The sequence below is a fragment of the Salmo salar genome, chromosome 18 (assembly GCF_965601325.2).
Source record: "Salmo salar chromosome 18, fSalSal1, whole genome shotgun sequence".
Classification (NCBI taxonomy): Eukaryota; Metazoa; Chordata; class Actinopteri; order Salmoniformes; family Salmonidae; genus Salmo; species Salmo salar.
The window spans coordinates 40,616,801-40,641,190 of NC_138308.1; the positions used below are offsets into that span (position 1 = coordinate 40,616,801).

Sequence of the window (24,390 nt, forward strand, 5' to 3'; positions counted from 1 at the left end):
CACTAGGGTGTAGACTACAGTATATTTATTCTCTGGTCACTATAGACTATAGAATATTTATTCTCTGGTCACTAGGGTGTAGACTGCAGTATATTTATTCTCTGGTCACTATAGACTACAGTATATTTATTCTCTGGTCACTATAGACTACAGTATATTTATTATGTGGTCACTATAGACTACAGTATATTTATTATCTGGTCACTATAGACTACAGTATATTTATTATCTGGTCACTATAGACTGCAGTATATTTATTATCTGGTCACTGTAGACAACAGTATATTTATTCTCTTGTCACTATAGGCTACAGTATATTTATTCTCTGGTCACTAGGATGTAGACTACAGTATATTTATTCTCTGGTCACTATAGACTACAGTATATTTATTCTCTGGTCACTAGGGTGTAGACTACAGTATATTTATTATCTGGTCACTATAGACTACTGTATATTTATTATCTGGTCACTATAGACTACAGTATATTTATTCTCCGGTCACTAGGGTGTAGACTACAGTATATTTATTCTCTGGTCACTATAGACTACAGTATATTTATTCTCTGGTCACTATAGACTACAGTATATTTTTGACTCTGGTCACTATAGACTACAGAATATTTATTCTCTGGTCACTAGGGTGTAGACTACAGTATATTTATTCTCTGGTCACTATAGACTATAGAATATTTATTCTCTGGTCACTAGGGTGTAGACTGCAGTATATTTATTCTCTGGTCACTATAGACTACAGTATATTTATTCTCTGGTCACTATAGACTACAGTATATTTATTATGTGGTCACTATAGACTACAGTATATTTATTATCTGGTCACTATAGACTACAGTATATTTATTATCTGGTCACTATAGACTGCAGTATATTTATTATCTGGTCACTGTAGACAACAGTATATTTATTCTCTTGTCACTATAGGCTACAGTATATTTATTCTCTGGTCACTAGGATGTAGACTACAGTATATTTATTCTCTGGTCACTATAGACTACAGTATATTTATTCTCTGGTCACTAGGGTGTAGACTACAGTATATTTATTATCTGGTCACTATAGACTACTATATATTTATTATCTGGTCACTATAGACTACAGTATATTTATTCTCTGGTCACTATAGACTACAGTATAGTTATTCTCTGGGCACTATAGACTACAGTATATTTATTCTCTGGTCACTATAGACTACAGTATATTTATTATCTGGTCACTATAGACTACAGCATATTTATTCTCTGGTCACTATAGACTACAGTATATTTATTCTCTGGTCACTAGGGTGTAGACTACAGTATATTTATTCTCTGGTTACTATAGACTACAGTATATTTATTCTCTGGTCACTATAGACTACTGTATATTTATTCTCTGGTCACTATAGACAACAGTATATTTATTCTCTGGTCACTATAGACTACAGTATATTTATTCTCTGGTCACTATAGACTACAGTATATTTATTCTCTGGTCACTATAGACTACAGTATATTTACTATCTGTTAACTATAGTCTACAGTATATTTATTCTCTGGTCACTATCTACTACAGTATATTTATTCTCTGGTCACTATAGACTATTGTATATTTATTCTCTGGTCACTATAGACTACAGTATATTTATTATCTGGTCACTATAGACTACAGTATATTTATTCTCTGGTCATTATAGACTACAGTATATTTATTCTCTGGTCACTATAGACTACTGTATATTTATTCTCTGGTCACTATAGACTACAGTATATTTATTCTCTGGTCACTATAGACTACTGTATATTTATTCTCTGGTCACTATAGACTACAGAATATTTATTCTCTGGTCACTAGGGTGTAGACTACAGTATATTTATTCTCTGGTCACTATAGACTATAGAATATTTATTCTCTGGTCACTAGGGTGTAGACTGCAGTATATTTATTCTCTGGTCACTATAGACTACAGTATATTTATTCTCTGGTCACTATAGACTACAGTATATTTATTATGTGGTCACTATAGACTACAGTATATTTATTATCTGGTCACTATAGACTACAGTATATTTATTATCTGGTCACTATAGACTGCAGTATATTTATTATCTGGTCACTGTAGACAACAGTATATTTATTATCTGGTCACTATAGGCTACAGTATATTTATTCTCTGGTCACTAGGATGTAGACTACAGTATATTTATTATCTGGTCACTATAGACTACTGTATATTTATTATCTGGTCACTATAGACTACAGTATATTTATTCTCTGGTCACTATAGACTACAGTATATTTATTCTCTGGTCACTATAGACTACAGTATATTTATTCTCTGGGCACTATAGACTACAGTATATTTATTCTCTGGTCACTATAGACTACAGTATATTTATAATCTGGTCACTATAGACTACAGCATATTTATTCTCTGGTCACTATAGACTACAGTATATTTATTCTCTGGTCACTACGGTGTAGACTACAGTATATTTATTCTCTGGTCACTATAGACTACAGTATATTTATTCTCTGGTCACTATAGACTACAGTATGTTTATTCTCTGGTCACTATAGACTACAGTAAATTTATTCTCTGGTCACTATAGACTACAGTATATTTTTGACTCTGGTCACTATAGACTACAGTATATTTATTCTCTGGTCACTATAGACTACAGTATATTTATTCTCTGGTCACTATAGTCTACAGTATATTTATTCTCTGGTTACTATAGACTACAGTATATTTATTCTCTGGTCACTAGGGTGTAGACTACTGTATATTTATTATCTGGTCACTATAGACAAAAGTATATTTGTTATCCGGTTCACTATAGACAACAGTATATTTGTTATCTGGTCACTATAGACTACAGTATATTTATACTCTGGTCACTAGGGTGTAGACTACAGTATATTTATTCTCTGGTCACTATAGACTACAGTGTATTTATTATCTGGTAATTAGGGTGTAGACTACTGTATATTTATTCTCTGGTCAATATAGACTACAGTATATTTATTCTATGGTCACTATAGACTACAGTATATTTATTCTCTGGTCACTATAGACTACAGTATATTTATTCTCTGGTCACTATAGACTACAGTATATTTATTATGTGGTCACTATAGACTACAGTATATTTATTATCTGGTCACTATAGACTACAGTATATTTATTATCTGGTCACTATAGACTGCAGTATATTTATTATCTGGTCACTGTAGACAACAGTATATTTATTCTCTGGTCACTATAGGCTAGAGTATATTTATTCTCTGGTTACTAGGATGTAGACTACAGTATATTTATTCTCTGGTCACTATAGACTACAGTATATTTATTCTCTGGTCACTAGGGTGTAGACTACAGTATATTTATTATCTGGTCACTATAGACTACTGTATATTTATTATCTGGTCACTATAGACTACAGTATATTTATTCTCTGGTCACTATAGACTACAGTATATTTATTCTCTGGGCACTATAGACTACAGTATATTTATTCTCTGGTCACTATAGACTACAGTATATTTATTATCTGGTCACTATAGACTACAGCATATTTATTCTCTGGTCACTATAGACTACAGTATATTTATTCTCTGGTCACTAGGGTGTAGACTACAGTATATTTATTCTCTGGTCACTATAGACTACAGTATATTTATTCTCTGGTCACTATAGACTACTGTATATTTATTCTCTGGTCACTATAGACAACAGTATATTTATTCTCTGGTCACTATAGACTACAGTATATTTATTCTCTGGTCACTATAGACTACAGTATATTTATTCTCTGGTCACTATAGACTACAGTATATTTATTCTCTGGTCACTATAGACTACAGTATATTTACTATCTGTTAACTATAGTCTACAGTATATTTATTCTCTGGTCACTATATACTACAGTATATTTATTCTCTGGTCACTATAGACTATTGTATATTTATTCTCTGGTCACTATAGACTACAGTATATTTATTATCTGGTCACTATAGACTACAGTATATTTATTCTCTGGTCATTATAGACTACAGTATATTTATTCTCTGGTCACTATAGACTACTGTATATTTATTCTCTGGTCACTATAGACTACAGTATATTTATTCTCTGGTCACTATAGACTACTGTATATTTATTCTCTGGTCACTATAGACTACAGAATATTTATTCTCTGGTCACTAGGGTGTAGACTACAGTATATTTATTCTCTGGTCACTATAGACTATAGAATATTTATTCTCTGGTCACTAGGGTGTAGACTGCAGTATATTTATTCTCTGGTCACTATAGACTACAGTATATTTATTCTCTGGTCACTATAGACTACAGTATATTTATTATGTGGTCACTATAGACTACAGTATATTTATTATCTGGTCACTATAGACTACAGTATATTTATTATCTGGTCACTATAGACTGCAGTATATTTATTATCTGGTCACTGTAGACAACAGTATATTTATTCTCTGGTCACTATAGGCTACAGTATATTTATTCTCTGGTCACTAGGATGTAGACTACAGTATATTTATTATCTGGTCACTATAGACTACTGTATATTTATTATCTGGTCACTATAGACTACAGTATATTTATTCTCTGGTCACTATAGACTACAGTATATTTATTCTCTGGTCACTATAGACTACAGTATATTTATTCTCTGGGCACTATAGACTACAGTATATTTATTCTCTGGTCACTATAGACTACAGTATATTTATTATCTGGTCACTATAGACTACAGCATATTTATTCTCTGGTCACTATAGACTACAGTATATTTATTCTCTGGTCACTAGGGTGTAGACTACAGTATATTTATTCTCTGGTCACTATAGACTACAGTATATTTATTCTCTGGTCACTATAGACTACAGTATGTTTATTCTCTGGTCACTATAGACTACAGTATATTTATTCTCTGGTCACTATAGACTACAGTATATTTTTGACTCTGGTCACTATAGACTACAGTATATTTATTCTCTGGTCACTATAGACTACAGTATATTTATTCTCTGGTCACTATAGTCTACAGTATATTTATTCTCTGGTTACTATAGACTACAGTATATTTATTCTCTGGTCACTAGGGTGTAGACTACTGTATATTTATTATCTGGTCACTATAGACAACAGTATATTTGTTATCTGGTCACTATAGACAACAGTATATTTGTTATCTGGTCACTATAGACTACAGTATATTTATACTCTGGTCACTAGGGTGTAGACTACTGTATATTTATTCTCTGGTCAATATAGACTACAGTATATTTATTCTATGGTCACTATAGACTAAAGTATATTTATTCTCTGGTCACTATAGACTACAGTATATTTATTCTCTGGTCACTAGAGTGTAGACTACAGTATATTTATTATCTGGTCACTATAGACTACTGTATATTTATTATCTGGTCACTATAGACTTCAGTATATTTATTCTCTGGTCACTATAGACTACAGTATATTTATTCTCTGGTCACTATAGACTACAGTATATTTATTCTCTGGTCACTATAGACTACAGTATATTTATTCTCTGGTCACTAGGGTGTAGACTACAGTATATTTATTATCTGGTCTCTATAGACTACTGTATATTTATTATCTGGTCACTATAGACTACAGTATATTTATTCTCTGGTCACTATAGACTACAGTATATTTATTCTCTGGTCACTATAGACTACAGTATATTTATTCTCTGGGCACTATTGACTACAGTATATTTATTCTCTGGTCACTATAGACTACAGTATATTTATTATCTGGTCACTATAGACTACAGCATATTTATTCTCTGGTCACTATAGACTACAGTATATTTATTCTCTGGTCACTAGGGTGTAGACTACAGTATATTTATTCTCTGGTCACTATAGACTACAGTATATTTATTCTCTGGTCACTATAGACTACAGTATATTTATTCTCTGGTCACTATAGACTACAGTATATTTATTCTCTGGTCACTATATACTACAGTATATTTATTATCTGGTCACTATAGACTATTGTATATTTATTCTCTGGTCACTATAGACTACAGTATATTTATTATCTGGTCACTATAGACTACAGTATATTTATTCTCTGGTCATTATAGACTACAGTATATTTATTCTCTGGTCACTATAGACTACTGTATATTTATTCTCTGGTCACTGTAGACTACAGTATATTAATTATCTGGTCACTATAGACTACAGTATACTTATTCTCTGGTCACTATAGACTACAGTATATTTATTCTCTGGTCACTAGGGTGTAGACTACAGTATATTTATTCTCTGGTCACTATAGACTACAGTATATTTATTCTCTGGTCACTAGGATGTAGACTACAGTATATTTATTATCTGGTCAATATAGACTACAGTATATTTATTCTCTGGTCACTATAGACTACAGTATATTTATTCTCTAGTCACTATAGACTACAGTATATTTATTCTCTGGTCTCTATAGACTACAGTATATTTATTCTCTGGTCACTATAGACTACAGTATATTTATTCTCTGGTCACTATAGACTACAGTATATTTATTCTCTGGTCACTATAGACTACAGTATATTTATTCTCTGGTCACTATAGACTACAGTATATTTATTCTCTGGTCACTATAGACTACAGTATATTTATTCTCTGGTCACTATCGACTACAGTATATTTATTCTCTGGTCACTATAGACTACAGTATATTTATTCTCTGGTCACTATAGACTACTGTATATTTATTCTCTGGTCACTATAGACTACAGTATATTTATTATCTGGCCACTTTAGTCTACAGTATATTTATTATCTGGTCACTATAGACTACAGTATATTTATTCTCTGGTCACTAGGATGCAGACTACAGTATATTTATTATCTGGTCACTAGGATGTAGACTACATTATATTTACTATCTGGTCACTATAGACTACAGTATATTTATTCTCTGGTCACTATAGACTACAGTATATTTATTCTCTGGTCACTATAGACTACAGTATATTTATTCTCTGGTCAATATAGACTACAGTATATATATTATCTGGTCACTAGGGTGTAGACTACAGTATATTTACTATCTGGTCACTATAGACTACAGTATATTTATTCTCTGGTCACTATAGACTACAGTATATTTATTCTCTGGTCACTATAGACTACAGTATATTTACTATCTGGTAACTATAGACTACATTATATTTATTATCTGGTCACTATAGACTACAGTATATTTATTATCTGGTCACGATAGACTACAGTATATTTATTCTCTGGTCACTATAGACTACAGTATATATATTCTCTGGTCACTAGGGTGTAGACAACAGTATATTTATTCTCTGGTCACTATTGACTACAGTATATTTATTATCTGGTCACTATAGTCTACAGTATATTTATTATCTGGTCACTATAGACTACAGTATATTTATTCTCTGGTCACTAGGATGCAGACTACAGTATATTTATTATCTGGTCACTAGGATGTAGACTACATTATATTTACTATCTGGTCACTATAGACTACAGTATATTTATTCTCTGGTCACTATAGACTACAGTATATTTATTCTCTGGTCACTATAGACTACAGTATATTTATTCTCTGGTCAATATAGACTACAGTATATATATTATCTGGTCACTAGGGTGTAGACTACAGTATATTTACTATCTGGTCACTATAGACTACAGTATATTTATTCTCTGGTCACTATAGACTACAGTATATTTATTCTCTTGTCACTATAGACTACAGTATATTTACTATCTGGTAACTATAGACTACATTATATTTATTATCTGGTCACGATAGACTACAGTATATTTATTCTCTGGTCACTATAGACTACAGTATATATATTCTCTGGTCACTAGGGTGTAGACAACAGTATATTTATTCTCTGGTCACTATTGACTACAGTATATTTATTATCTGGTCACTATAGACTACAGTATATTTATTCTCTGGTCACTATAAACTACAGTATATTTATTCTCTAGTCACTCTAGACTACAGTATATTTATTCTCTGTTCACTATAGACTACAGTAAATTTATTCTCTGGTCACTATAGACTACTGTATATTAATTATCTGGTCACTATAGACTACAGTATATTTATTCTCTGGTCACTATAGACTACAGTATATTTATTCTCTGGTTACTATAGACTACAGTATATTTATTATCTGGTCACTATAGACTACAGTATATTTATTATCTGGCCACTATAAACTACAGTATATTTATTCTCTGGTCACTAGGGTGTTGACGACAGTATATTTATTATCTGGTCACTATAGACTACAGTATATTTATTCTCTGGTCACTATAGACTACAGTATATTTATTCTCTGGTCACTATAGACTACAGTATATTTATTCTCTGGTCACTATAGACTACTGTATATTTATTCTCTGGTCACTATAGACAACAGTATATTTATTCTCTGGTCACTATAGACTACAGTATATTTATTATCTGGTCACTATAGACTACAGTATATTTATTCTCTGGTCACTATAGACTACAGTATATTTATTATCTGGTCAGTAGGGTGTAGACAACATTATATTTATTATCTGGTCACTATAGACTTCAGTATATTTATTCTCTGGTCACTATAGACTACAGTATATTTATTCTCTGGTCACTATAGACTACAGTATATTTATTCTCTGGTCACTAGGGTGTAGACTACAGTATATTTATTATCTGGTCACTATAGACTACTGTATATTTATTATCTGGTCACTATAGACTACAGTATATTTATTCTCTGGTCACTATAGACTACAGTATATTTATTCTCTGGTCACTATAGTCTACAGTATATTTATTATCTGGTCACTATAGACTACAGTATATTTATTCTCTGGTCACTAGGATGCAGACTACAGTATATTTATTATCTGGTCACTAGGATGTAGACTACATTATATTTACTATCTGGTCACTATAGACTACAGTATATTTATTCTCTGGTCACTATAGACTACAGTATATTTATTCTCTGGTCACTATAGACTACAGTATATTTATTCTCTGGTCAATATAGACTACAGTATATATATTATCTGGTCACTAGGGTGTAGACTACAGTATATTTACTATCTGGTCACTATAGACTACAGTATATTTATTCTCTGGTCACTATAGACTACAGTATATTTATTCTCTGGTCACTATAGACTACAGTATATTTACTATCTGGTAACTATAGACTACATTATATTTATTATCCGGTCACGATAGACTACAGTATATTTATTCTCTGGTCACTATAGACTACAGTATATATATTCTCTGGTCACTAGGGTGTAGACAACAGTATATTTATTCTCTGGTCACTATTGACTACAGTATATTTATTATCTGGTCACTATAGACTACAGTATATTTATTCTCTGGTCACTATAGACTACAGTATATTTATTCTCTAGTCACTCTAGACTACAGTATATTTATTCTCTGTTCACTATAGACTACAGTAAATTTATTCTCTGGTCACTATAGACTACTGTATATTAATTATCTGTTCAGTATAGACTACAGTATATTTATTCTCTGGTCACTATAGACTACAGTATATTTATTCTCTGGTTACTATAGACTACAGTATATTTATTATCTGGTCACTATAGACTACAGTATATTTATTATCTGGCCACTATAAACTACAGTATATTTATTCTCTGGTCACTAGGGTGTTGACGACAGTATATTTATTATCTGGTCACTATAGACTACAGTATATTTATTCTCTGGTCACTATAGACTACAGTATATTTATTCTCTGGTCACTATAGACTACAGTATATTTATTCTCTGGTCACTATAGACTACTGTATATTTATTCTCTGGTCACTATAGACAACAGTATATTTATTCTCTGGTCACTATAGACTACAGTATATTTATTATCTGTTCAGTAGGGTGTAGACAACAGTATATTTATTATCTGGTCACTATAGACTTCAGTATATTTATTCTCTGGTCACTATAGACTACAGTATATTTATTCTCTGGTCACTATAGACTACAGTATATTTATTATCTGTTCAGTAGGGTGTAGACAACAGTATATTTATTATCTGGTCACTATAGACTTCAGTATATTTATTCTCTGGTCACTATAGACTACAGTATATTTATTCTCTGGTCACTATTGACTACAGTATATTTATTCTCTGGTCACTATAGACTACAGTATATTTATTATCTGTTCAGTAGGGTGTAGACAACAGTATATTTATTATCTGGTCACTATAGACTTCAGTATATTTATTCTCTGGTCACTATAGACTACAGTATATTTATTCTCTGGTCACTATAGACTACAGTATATTTATTCTCTGGTCACTAGGGTGTAGACTACAGTATATTTATTATCTGGTCACTATAGACTACTGTATATTTATTATCTGGTCACTATAGACTACAGTATATTTATTCTCAATTCACTATAGACTACAGTATATTTATTCTCTGGTCACTATAGACTACAGTATATTTATTCTCTGGGCACTATAGACTACAGTATATTTATTCTCTGGTCACTATAGACTACAGTATATTTATTCTCTGGTCACTATAGACTACAGTATATTTATTCTCTGGTCACTATATACTACAGTATATTTATTATCTGGTCACTATAGACTATTGTATTTTTATTCTCTGGTCACTATAGACTACAGTATATTTATTATCTGGTCACTATAGACTACAGTATATTTATTCTCTGGTCATTATAGACTACAGTATATTTATTCTCTGGTCACTATAGACTACTGTATATTTATTCTCTGGTCACTGTAGACTACAGTATATTTATTATCTGGTCACTATAGACTACAGTATACTTATTCTCTGGTCACTATAGACTACAGTATATTTATTCTCTAGTCACTATAGACTACAGTATATTTATTCTCTGGTCTCTATAGACTACAGTATATTTATTCTCTGGTCATTATAGACTACAGTATATTTATTCTCTGGTCACTATAGACTACAGTATATTTATTCTCTGGTCACTATAGACTACAGTATATTTATTCTCTGGTCACTATAGACTACAGTATATTTATTCTCTGGTCACTATAGACTACAGTATATTTATTCTCTGGTCACTATAGACTACAGTATATTTATTCTCTGGTCACTATCGACTACAGTATATTTATTCTCTGGTCACTATAGACTACAGTATATTTATTCTCTGGTCACTATAGACTACTGTATATTTATTCTCTGGTCACTATAGACTACAGTATATTTATTATCTGGCCACTTTAGTCTACAGTATATTTATTATCTGGTCACTATAGACTACAGTATATTTATTCTCTGGTCACTAGGATGCAGACTACAGTATATTTATTATCTGGTCACTAGGATGTAGACTACATTATATTTACTATCTGGTCACTATAGACTACAGTATATTTATTCTCTGGTCACTATAGACTACAGTATATTTATTCTCTGGTCACTATAGACTACAGTATATTTATTCTCTGGTCAATATAGACTACAGTATATATATTATCTGGTCACTAGGGTGTAGACTACAGTATATTTACTATCTGGTCACTATAGACTACAGTATATTTATTCTCTGGTCACTATAGACTACAGTATATTTATTCTCTGGTCACTATAGACTACAGTATATTTACTATCTGGTCACGATAGACTACAGTATATTTATTCTCTGGTCACTATAGACTACAGTATATATATTCTCTGGTCACTAGGGTGTAGACAACAGTATATTTATTCTCTGGTCACTATTGACTACAGTATATTTATTATCTGGTCACTATAGACTACAGTATATTTATTCTCTGGTCACTATAGACTACAGTATATTTATTCTCTAGTCACTCTAGACTACAGTATATTTATTCTCTGTTCACTATAGACTACAGTATATTTACTCTCTGGTCACTAGGATGCAGACTACAGTATATTTATTATCTGGTCACTAGGGTGTAGACTACATTATGTTTATTATCTGGTCACTATAGACTACAGTATATTTATTCTCTGGTCACTATAGACTACAGTATATTTATTCTCTGGTCACTATAGACTACAGTATATTTAATCTCTGGTCACTATAGACTACGGTATATTTATTCTCTGGTCACTATAGACTACAGTATATTTATTCTCTGGTGACTATAGACTACAGGATATTTATTATCTGGTCAATATAGACTACAGTATATTTATTCTCTGGTCACTATAGACTACAGTATATTTATTATCTGGCCACTATAGACTACTGTATATTTATTCTCTGGTCACTATAGACTACAGTATATTTATTATCTGGCCACTATAGACTACAGTATATTTATTCTCTGGTCACTATAGACTACTGTATATTTATTCTCTGGTCACTATAGACTACAGTATATTTATTCTCTGGTCACTATAGACTACAGTATATTTATTATCTGGTCACTATAGACTACAGTATATTTATTTTCTGGTCACTAGGGTGCAGACTACATTATATTTATTCTCTGGTCACTATAGACTACAGTATATTTATTCTCTGGTCACTATAGACTACAGTATATTTTTTCTCTGGTCACGATAGACTACATTATATTTATTCTCTGGTCACTATAGACTACAGTATATTTATTATCTGGTCACTATAGACTACAGTATATTTATTCTCTGGTCACTATAAACTACAGTATATTTAATCTCTGGTCACTAGGGTTTAGACTACAGTATATTTATTATCTGGTCCCTATAGACTACAATATATTTATTCTCTGGTCACTATAGACTACAGAATATTTATTCTCTGGTCACTAGGATGCAGACTACATTATATTTATTCTCTGGTCACTATAGACTACAGTATATTTCTTATCTGGTCACTATAGACTACAGTATATTTATTCTCTGGTGACTATTAACTACAGTATATTTATTCTCTGGTCACTATAGACTACAGTATATTTATTCTCTGTTCACTAGGGGGTGTAGACTACAGTATATTTGTTTTCTGGTCACTATAGACTACAGTATGTTTATTCTCTGGTCACTATAGACTACAATATATTTATTATCTGGTCAATGTAGACTACAGTATATTTATTCTCTGGTCACTATAGACTACAATATATTTATTCTCTGGTCACTATAGTCTACAGTATATTTATTATCTGGTCAATGTAGACTACAGTATATTTATTCTCTGGTCACTATAGACTACAGTATATTTATTCTCTGGTCACTATAGACTACAGTATATTTATTCTCTGGTCACTATAGACTACAGTGTATTTATTCTCTGGTGACTATAGACTACAGGATATTTATTATCTGGTCAATATAGACTACAGTATATTTATTCTCTGGTCACTATAGACTACAGTATATTTATTATCTGGCCACTATAGACTACAGTATATTTATTCTCTGGTCACTATAGACTACTGTATATTTATTCTCTGGTCACTATAGACTACAGTATATTTATTCTCTGGTCACTATAGACTACAGTATATTTATTATCTGGTCACTATAGACTACAGTATATTTATTTTCTGGTCACTAGGGTGCAGACTACATTATATTTATTCTCTGGTCACTATAGACTACAGTATATTTATTCTCTGGTCACTATAGACTACAGTATATTTATTCTATGGTCACGATAGACTACATTATATTTATTCTCTGGTCACTATAGACTACAGTATATTTATTAACTGGTCACTATAGACTACAGTATATTTATTCTCTGGTCACTATAAACTACAGTATATTTAATCTCTGGTCACTAGGGTTTAGACTACAGTATATTTATTATCTGGTCGCTATAGACTACAATATATTTATTCTCTGGTCACTATAGACTACAGTATATTTATTCTCTGGTCACTAGGATGCAGACTACATTATATTTATTCTCTGGTCACTATAGACTACAGTATATTTCTTATCTGGTCACTATAGACTACAGTATATTTATTCTCTGGTGACTATTAACTACAGTATATTTATTCTCTGGTCACTATAGACTACAGTATATTTATTCTCTGTTCACTAGGGTGTAGACTACAGTATATTTGTTCTCTGGTCACTATAGACTACAGTATGTTTATTCTCTGGTCACTATAGACTACAATATATTTATTATCTGGTCAATGTAGACTACAGTATATTTATTCTCTGGTCACTATAGACTACAATATATTTATTCTCTGGTCACTATAGACTACAGTATATTTATTATCTGGTCAATGTAGACTACAGTATATTTATTCTCTGGTCACTATAGACTACAGTATATTTATTCTCTGGTCACTATAGACTACAGTATATTTATTCTCTGGTCACTATAGACTACAGTGTATTTATTCTCTGGTGACTATAGACTACAGGATATTTATTATCTGGTCAATATAGACTACAGTATATTTATTCTCTGGTCACTATAGACTACAGTATATTTATTATCTGGCCACTATAGACTACAGTATATTTATTCTCTGGTCACTATAGACTACTGTATATTTATTCTCTGGTCACTATAGACTACAGTATATTTATTCTCTGGTCACTATAGACTACAGTATATTTATTATCTGGTCACTATAGACTACAGTATATTTATTTTCTGGTCACTAGGGTGCAGACTACATTATATTTATTCTCTGGTCACTATAGACTACAGTATATTTATTCTCTGGTCACTATAGACTACAGTATATTTATTCTATGGTCACAATAGACTACATTATATTTATTCTCTGGTCACTATAGACTACAGTATATTTATTATCTGGTCACTATAGACTACAGTATATTTATTCTCTGGTCACTATAAACTACAGTATATTTAATCTCTGGTCACTAGGGTTTAGACTACAGTATATTTATTATCTGGTCACTATAGACTACAATATATTTATTCTCTGGTCACTATAGACTACAGTATATTTATTCTCTGGTCACTAGGATGCAGACTACATTATATTTATTCTCTGGTCACTATAGACTACAGTATATTTCTTATCTGGTCACTATAGACTACAGTATATTTATTCTCTGGTGACTATTAACTACAGTATATTTATTCTCTGGTCACTATAGACTACAGTATATTTATTCTCTGTTCACTAGGGTGTAGACTACAGTATATTTGTTCTCTGGTCACTATAGACTACAGTATGTTTATTCTCTGGTCACTATAGACTACAATATATTTATTATCTGGTCAATGTAGACTACAGTATATTTATTCTCTGGTCACTATAGACTACAATATATTTATTCTCTGGTCACTATAGACTACAGTATATTTATTATCTGGTCAATGTAGACTACAGTATATTTATTCTCTGGTCACTAGGGTGTAGACTACAGTATATTTAATATCTAGTCACTCTAGACTACAGTATATTTATTCTCTGGTCACTATAGACTACAGTATATTTATTATCTGGTCAATGTAGACTACAGTATATTTATTCTCTGGTCAATGTAGACTACAGTATATTTATTCTCTGGTCACTATAGACTACAGTATATTTATTCTCTGGTCACTATAGACTACAGTATATTTATTCTCTGGTCACTATAGACTACAGTATATTTATTCTCTGGTCACTATAGACTACAGTATATGTATTCTCTGGTCATTAGGGTGCAGACTACAGTATATTTATTCTCTGGTCACTATAGACTACAGTATATTTATTCTCTGGTCACTATAGACTACTGTATATTTATTCTCTGGTCACTATAGACTACAGTATATTTATTCTCTGGTCACTATCGACTACAGTATATTTATTCTCTGGTCACTATAGACTACTGTATATTTATTCTCTGGTCACTATAGACTACAGTATATTTATTCTCTGGTCACTATAGACTACAGTATATTTATTCTCTGGTCACTAGGGTGTAGACTACAGTATATTTATTCTCTGGTCACTAGGATGTAGACTACAGTATATTTATTCTCTGGTCATTAGGGTGTAGACTACAGTATATTTATTCTCTGGTCACTATAGACTACAGTATATTTATTATCTGGTCACTATAGACTACAGTATATTTATTCTCTGGTCACTATAGACTACAGTATATTTATTATCTGGTTACTATAGACTACAGTATATTTATTCTCTGGTCACTAGGGTGTGGACTACAGTATATTTATTATCTGGTCACTATAGACTACAGTATATTTATTATCTGGTCACTATAGACTACAGTATATTTATTCTCTGGTCACTAGGGTGTAGACTACAGTATATTTATTCTCTGGTCACTATAGACTACAGTATATTTATTCTCTGGTCACTATAGACTACAGTATATTTATTCTCTGGTCACTATAATCTACAGTATATTTATTCTCTGGTCACTATAGACTACAGTATATTTATTCTCTGGTCACTATAGACTGCATTATATTTATTTTCTGGACACTATAGACTACAGTATATTTATTTTCTGGTCAATGTAGACTACTGTATATTTATTCTCTGGTCACTGTAGACTACAGTATATTTATTCTCTGGTCACTATAGACTACAGTATATTTATTCTCTGGTCACTATAGACTACAGTATATTTATTCTCTGGTCACTATAGACTGCATTATATTTATTTTCTGGTCACTATAGACTACAGTATATTTATTATCTGGTCAATGTAGACTACTGTATATTTATTCTCTGGTCACTGTAGACTACAGTATATTTATTCTCTGGTCACTATAGACTACAGTATTTTTATTCTCTGGTCACTATAGACTACAGTATATTTATTCTCTGGTCACTATAGACTACAGTATATTTATTCTCTGGTCACTATAGACTACAGTATATTTATTCTCTGGTCACTATAGACTACAGTATATTTATTCTCTGGTCACTAGGGTGTAGACTACAGTATATTTATTCTCTGGTCACTATAGACTACAGTATATTTATTATCTTGTCACTATAGACTACAGTATATTTATTCTCTGGTCACTATAGACTACTGTATATTTATTATCTGGTCACTATAGACTACAGTATATTTATTCTCTGGTCACTATAGACTACAGTATATTTATTCTCTGGTCACTAGGGTGTAGACTACAGTATATTTATTCTCTGGTCACTATAGACTACAGTATATTTATTATCTTGTCACTATAGACTACAGTATATTTATTCTCTGGTCACTATAGACTACAGTATATGTATTCTCTGGTCACTATAGACTACAGTATATTTATTATCTGGTCACTATAGACTACAGTATATTTATTCTCTGGTCACTATAGACTACAGTATATTTATTCTCTGGTCACTAGGGTGTAGACTACAGTATATTTATTATCTGGTCACTATAGACTACAATATATTTATTCTCTGGTTGCTATAGACTACAGTATAGTTATTCTCTGGTCACTATAGACTACAGTATATTTATTCTCTGGTCACTATAGACTACAGTATATTTATTCTCTGGTCACTATAGACTACAGTATATTTATTATCTGTTCACTATAGACTACAGTATATTTATTCTCTGGTCACTATATACTACAGTATATTTATTCTCTTGTCACTAAGGTGTAGGCCATTGTATGGAGGTCATTTTACCTGCGCTGTAAAACCAAGTGTTTAGGATCTGATCAGTTTTCTGGAACACTTTTTAAACGCATCAAGTCATTTTGAATTTCAATGAAAACGTGTCACCGTGTTTAGATTGTAAACACCAGTGCATGTTTATTCGCTGTAATACTTTTTAAACACATGAAGACGTTTATTCAGTACAAGTCATTAGGTTTTATACACTAAACACTGGGGGTGTTGTTTTAACATGGTAGGGTGTAAAACCATATTTGCATATTTCCCAGCGTGCCTTTCAAATGAATGTGAGAGATAACCACCAATCACTGTGTTTGTTAGTGACAGAGATATGATTGTTACCTTCAATAACTTCTACTACTGAAGCCTTCACCAGATGACTGACTACGTGAATGTGTTTCAATTAAAATTAAACCCTTAATGACCTCATATTATATGTCATACGGTCTCTAGTTATGGCCTAGTTATCCTCGACATTGTGGTTTGAAAATCCTGGCTCATGGGCCACATCAGACCTGCAAGTCACAATATGCTGGTTTGTGAAGTGATGAGTCATTCCTATCAGATTCCAGCCAGAGGGAGGACATCCAACAATTAGAATATTTTATCATTCACAACCAGCACTCAGAATGGCTGCTATGGTGAAGGACTTAACAAACAAGACTACCTAAACCAGGGCTTCCCAACTGGGGATTTCAGTATTTTTTTATTTTGGAAATCTGTTCCAAAGGATTCCTACTCATAATAGACATATACTGTATATGTGATCATATACAATGGTAAGCAAGGTTTGAAATTATTACATTTTAGTCAAATATTAAGTCTGTTTGGGCTTCTTGCTGTCAATTTGCAGTCTACAAATTACTTGTAATTTTGTTCCGGAGCCCTGACCATCAGCTCAAAAAAAAACTGGGCTGTCAGCTGATTCTAATTGTTGACCCCTGACCTAAACCATCTAAACTGGAACAACCATCTCAATAACGGGTGGAATAAATCCAACCCCTTACAGATTGGATTAGTTTAGAACAATTTGAGTTATTTATCTTTTTATAAGTTTAAGATCATTTATTCAATCAATTTGCATGAGGAAAAACAGACATTAAAGCAAACTATTCTAAAGATCAACAAAGCATGCTGGGAAATATGATAATGAGCCCCCCGCTGAGAGAGTTAACTCTAAGAGAGTTAGTGAAAATTAACTCAACGCAGTTGAGTAACAACAACACCACGTGATTGAAAGTATTTCTTGACTGAAATGTCCTGTTCAGTTCTGAAATGTAGGTAAGGTGACAGACATTCATTCCTAACACTGATCTGAATTAAAGACATGGAAAGTCACATCAATTTCTAATGACTAAATGCACTCTGAACAGGACAATGGAAAAGTGTTTAAAATCTGAACACCTATGTAGGTGTTCGCCTGGTTGGAAACTGACTGGAAAAAGCTGACTATCATGTTTAATATTGCGTTCTTAACACTTGTGTTTAAGATGGGAACACTTCATGGCTAATCTAAACACCTAATGTTTAAGTTTCATACACAGACATTTAGGTTATAAACATGTCACATGTTTCATGGTTTTACAGTGATTTACAATGACTCTTTTCTGTTCAAGGGAGATCGTGTGATTAGATGTTGTGCATCCCAAATGGCAGCCTATTCCCTACATAGTGCACTACTTTTGACCAGAGCCCTATGGACCCTATATGCCCTGGTAAAAAGTAGTTCACTATGTAGGGAATAGGCTGCCATTTGGAACACAAACATGGTCCCGTTTCTAACCTCCATAAAGGGGTGGTTTAGTCCTGTTTCTAACCGCTAAGAGGTATGGTTTGGTCCTGTTTCTAAGGGGTGGTTTAGTCCTGTTTCTAACCTCTGAGAGGGGTGGTTTAGTCCTATTTCTAACCTCTAAGCGGTATGGTTTGGTCCTGTTTCTAAGGGGTGGTTTAGTATTTTGTCTTGGAGGACCATCTATTGATTGTGTGTGTGTTCTCTCTCTCTATCTCCAGGTCGAGACATGGCCAACACAACCCTACCGGGTTATCCCCCTCACGTACCCCCCACCGGCCAAGGCAGCTACCCCACCTCAACACTGGCCGGAATGGTTCCTGGTGAGTCTACTTTGTGTAGATATTACATTTTAGTTTAATATGTTATTTTCATTTGAAGATTGTATTAATTGTCTCTCAAATAAATCAATGACCTGTAGAGTGGACATACAGCACACAGAATTACATGTAGGCGATCAAGAAACTAGTCCTGCTGGATAACTGAGAGACAGACAGAGACATGGTTAAAGGACAGAGACAGACAGAGACATGGTTAAAGGACAGAGACATGGTTAAAGGACAGAGACAGACAGAGACATGGTTAAAGGACAGAGACAGACAGAGACATGGTTAAAGGACAGAGACAGACAGAGACATGGTTAAAGGACAGAGACAGACAGAGACATGGTTAAAGGACAGAGACAGACAGAGACATGGTTAAAGGACAGAGACAGACAGAGACATGGTTAAAGGACAGAGACAGACAGAGACATGGTTAAAGGACAGAGACAGACAGAGACATGGTTAAAAGACATGTCCTCTCAGTTCCACTCCAGTATCTTAACTCATTATCTCTCTGTGGTGTATACAGTGCATGAGGCATTCCCAGGAGCCGTCGATAAACAGCTAGCGATCTCCTCTCCTCCGTCTCCCTCCCAGTCATCCTCTCGGCCTCCTCTGTGGTCAGAGCACCTCCCTTTCCCCCTCTACTTAACCTGCAGTTCAGGTTCACAACAAACAGTGAAGGGTCACAACACAGCGGCATGGGAGGCCAGTCAATATTTAAATCACTATCTCTCTAAGGAGGGTCCGGCTGGGCCAGGGCTAGTGTTTCACTGCCAGAACACACCATCCAGACACTGGGGCAAGACGGGATGGGACAGGATGCATTCTGGTTACGGCACTGATTCACTGGTTGTTTCCTGGTATTCCCCCTGCCTGTGCTCGTATACCCCAACCCAACACAGCAGCACGCACCACCATTTTTCTTTGAGCTGATCAACCCATGCAGAAAGGAAATCCAATCGAGTGCACAGCTGTGTTAGAAAATCATTAACCGATTACAGCATGCTCAAATGGCTTCAGGATTCAGACTCGCTCTCCCGCGCTCTCCTGCGTCCATCCGTACGATCACTGTTTTGTCCACTGGATGCAATGCACACTGGTGATTTTAATTTCAGTTTCAGCATAGAGTATCAACATCACATACAGCACCTTCAGAAAGTAGTCACACTCCTTGACTTTTTCCAAATTTTCAGGTGTTACAGCCTGAATTTTAAAATTATTCAATTGTGATTTAGTGTCACTGATACACACAGTACCTCATAATGTCAAAGGGGAATTATGTTTAAATGTTTACAAATTAATTAAAAATGAAAAGCTGAAATGTCGTGAGTCAATAAGTATTCAACCCCTTTGTTATGGAGATCCTAAATAAGTTCAGGAGTAAAAATGAGCTTAACGAGTCACATAATAAATTGCATGGACTCTATATCCAATAATAGTGTATAACATGATTTTTAAATGACTACCCCACTTCTGTACCCTCTGGTCCCTCAACCACAAAGACCAGGGAGGTTTTTTCTCCAATGGCTCGCAAAAAAGGGCACCTATTGGTTGACATTGAATATCCTTTTGAGCATGGTACAGTTATTAATTACAGCAATAATAAACAACCAATTTCACAGAGCTTGAAGAATTTTAAAAATAATAATGGGCAAATATTGTACAATCCAGGTGTGGAAAGCTCTTAGAGACTTACCCAGAAAGACTCACAGCTGTAATCACTGCAAAAGGTGGTTATAACACGTATTGACTCAGGTGTGTGAATACTTATGTAAATTAGTGTTTTATTGCCATACATTTTTCAATGTTTTATTTTTTACAAATGTTCGAATCTTTCTTCCACTTTGATGTTACAGTATGTAGACCATTGACAAAAAACATGAAAATTAAAACCATTTGAATGACTCTTTGTAACACAACAAAATGTGGAAAAAAGTCAAGGTGTGTGAATACCTTGTGAAGGCAGTGTAACTGCTACTGTGGAATATGAATGAAACACAAAGAGATGTGGTCTTTTTCTGGTTAATATACATGGGGTTTTGATGTCCGGCAGTCACGTTGGTAAAATATTGTATTTATATTTGTTTGTGATATGTACATTGTAACTCTTTATACTGTAATTACATGAGTAGTTCCACAGTGTAAAGTCACTGTAATTACATGAGTAGTTCCACAGTGTAAAGTCACTGTAATTACATGAGTAGTTCCACAGTGTAAAGTCACTGTAATTACATGAGTAGTTCCACAGTGTAAAGTCACTGTAATTACATGAGTAGTTCCACAGAGTAGTCACTGTAATTACATGAGTAGTTCCACAGTGTAAAGTCACTGTAATTACATGAGTAGTTCCACAGTGTAAAGTCACTGTGATGTAAGGTGCTATCTATTATTTCTATGACAGTCAGTTCATCTGGTTGAAGATGGAGAACACAATGTGTTTTTGTCACCACGTCTTATCAAATATATTTTTATCACTCAGTCGTTCTCATCAGTCACGAGCCACCAGCAGTAACATGGTGCTGGTGGATCTCCTTTAAACCCCTCATTTATCTGACCCACAGACACTAAGATTTAGTGACAGGCCCCAAACACTGTTAAAATCTCAGCGTTTTATTGTCTCATAAAAGAAAGAAACGTGTTGGACCAACAGCATTGCTCACTGGCATGGTCTAAGTTACTTCCTGCCTGCAATGAAATCCTGTGGCACAAAACAGCTATACCTGGGTGTTCAGATCTATAGAAAAGGGGTTCCTTTCCTCAGAGGAAGTCTATAACGAGTTTATAATGCCATTTCAACCATCAGAGAGGATGCTAGCAAATGTGTTAAAATCACAGTGTTTATCTCAAATACTTCAGAGTTGTATGATGTGGAATATAGAAGAGGTACAGGACAGTAGATACTATGACAGCAGGTCATAGTATCATAGTGTATAGTATATCATCTTCTTCGGGATCAGTGTCCCGTCCACGGGACGGTTGAGCTAACGTAGGCTAATGAGATTAGCATGAGGTTGTAAGTAACAAGAACATTTCCCAGGACATAGACATATCTGATATTGGCAGAAATCTTAAATTCGTGTTAATCTAACTGCACTGTCCAATTTACAGTAGCTATTACAGTGAAACAACACTATTGTTTGAGGAGAGTGCACAATTTTTAACATGAAAAGTTATTAATAATAAATAAATTAGACACATTTGGGTAGTCTTGATACAAAATTTGTACAGAAATGCAGTGGTTCATTGAATCAGTCTAAAACTTTGCACATACACTGCTGCCATCTAGTGGCCAAAATATAAATTGCACCTGGGCTGGAATAATACATTATAGCCTTTCTCTTGCATTTCAAAGATGATGGTACAAAAAAATACAAAAGAACGGTTGTTTTTTTCTTTGTATTATCTTTTACCAGATATATTGTGTTATATTCTCCTACATTCCTTTCACATTTCCACAAACTTCAAAGTGTTTTCTTTCAAATGGTACCAAGAATATGCATATCCTTGCTTCAGGTCCTGAGCTACAGGCAGTTAGATTTGGGTATGTCATTTTAGGCGAAAATTGAAAATAAGAGGCAGGTCCTTAAGAGGGTGTACTACAGGACAGTATATACTATAACAGCAGGTGTTGAGAGGTACAGGACAGTAGATACTATAACAGCAGGTGTTGAGAGGTACAGGACAGTAGATACTATAACAGCAGGTGTTGAGAGGTACAGGACAGTAGATACTATGACAGCAGGTGTTAAGAGGTACAGGACAGTAGATACTATGACAGCAGGTGTTAAGAGGTACAGGACAGTAGATACTATGACAGCAGGTGTTAAGAGATACAGGACAGTAGATACTATGACAGCAGGTGTTAAGAGATACAGGACAGTAGATACTATGACAGCAGGTGTTAAGAGATACAGGACAGTAGATACTATGACAGCAGGTGTTAAGAGGTACAGGACAGTAGATACTATGACAGCAGGTGTTAAGAGATACAGGACAGTAGATACTATGACAGCAGGTGTTAAGAGATACAGGACAGTAGATACTATGACAGCAGGTGTTAAGAGATACAGGACAGTAGATACTATGACAGCAGGTGTTAAGAGATACAGGACAGTAGATACTATGACAGCAGGTGTTGAGAGGTACAGGACAGTAGATACTATGACAGCAGGTGTTAAGAGATACAGGACAGTAGATACTATGACAGCAGGTGTTAAGAGATACAGGACAGTAGATACTATGACAGCAGGTGTTAAGAGGTACAGGACAGTAGATACTATGACAGCAGGTGTTAAGAGGTACAGGACAGTAGATACTATGACAGCAGGTGTTAAGAGGTACAGGACAGTAGATACTATGACAGCAGGTGTTGAGAGGTACAGGACAGTAGATACTATGACAGCAGGTGTTAAGAGGTACAGGACAGTAGATACTATAACAGCAGGTGTTAAGAGATACAGGACAGTAGATACTATGACAGCAGGTGTTAAGAGATACAGGACAGTAGATACTATGACAGCAGGTGTTGAGAGGTACAGGACAGTAGATACTATGACAGCAGGTGTTGAGAGATACAGGACAGTAGATACTATGACAGCAGG

General features: G+C 33.7%; 1 protein-coding gene across 2 annotated transcripts in view; it reads left to right on the forward strand.

Moving 5' to 3' along the window:
- Positions 1-24,390, forward strand: part of LOC106598011 (paired box protein Pax-2a) — a 103,701-nt gene that overhangs the window by 76,111 nt on the left and 3,200 nt on the right. For both annotated transcript variants that reach the window (XM_082964965.1, XM_082964966.1), the window contains exon 8: positions 19,685-19,786. In XM_082964965.1, the coding sequence (XP_082821091.1) occupies positions 19,685-19,786 (102 nt within the window). The remainder of the gene's footprint in view (positions 1-19,684; positions 19,787-24,390) is intronic.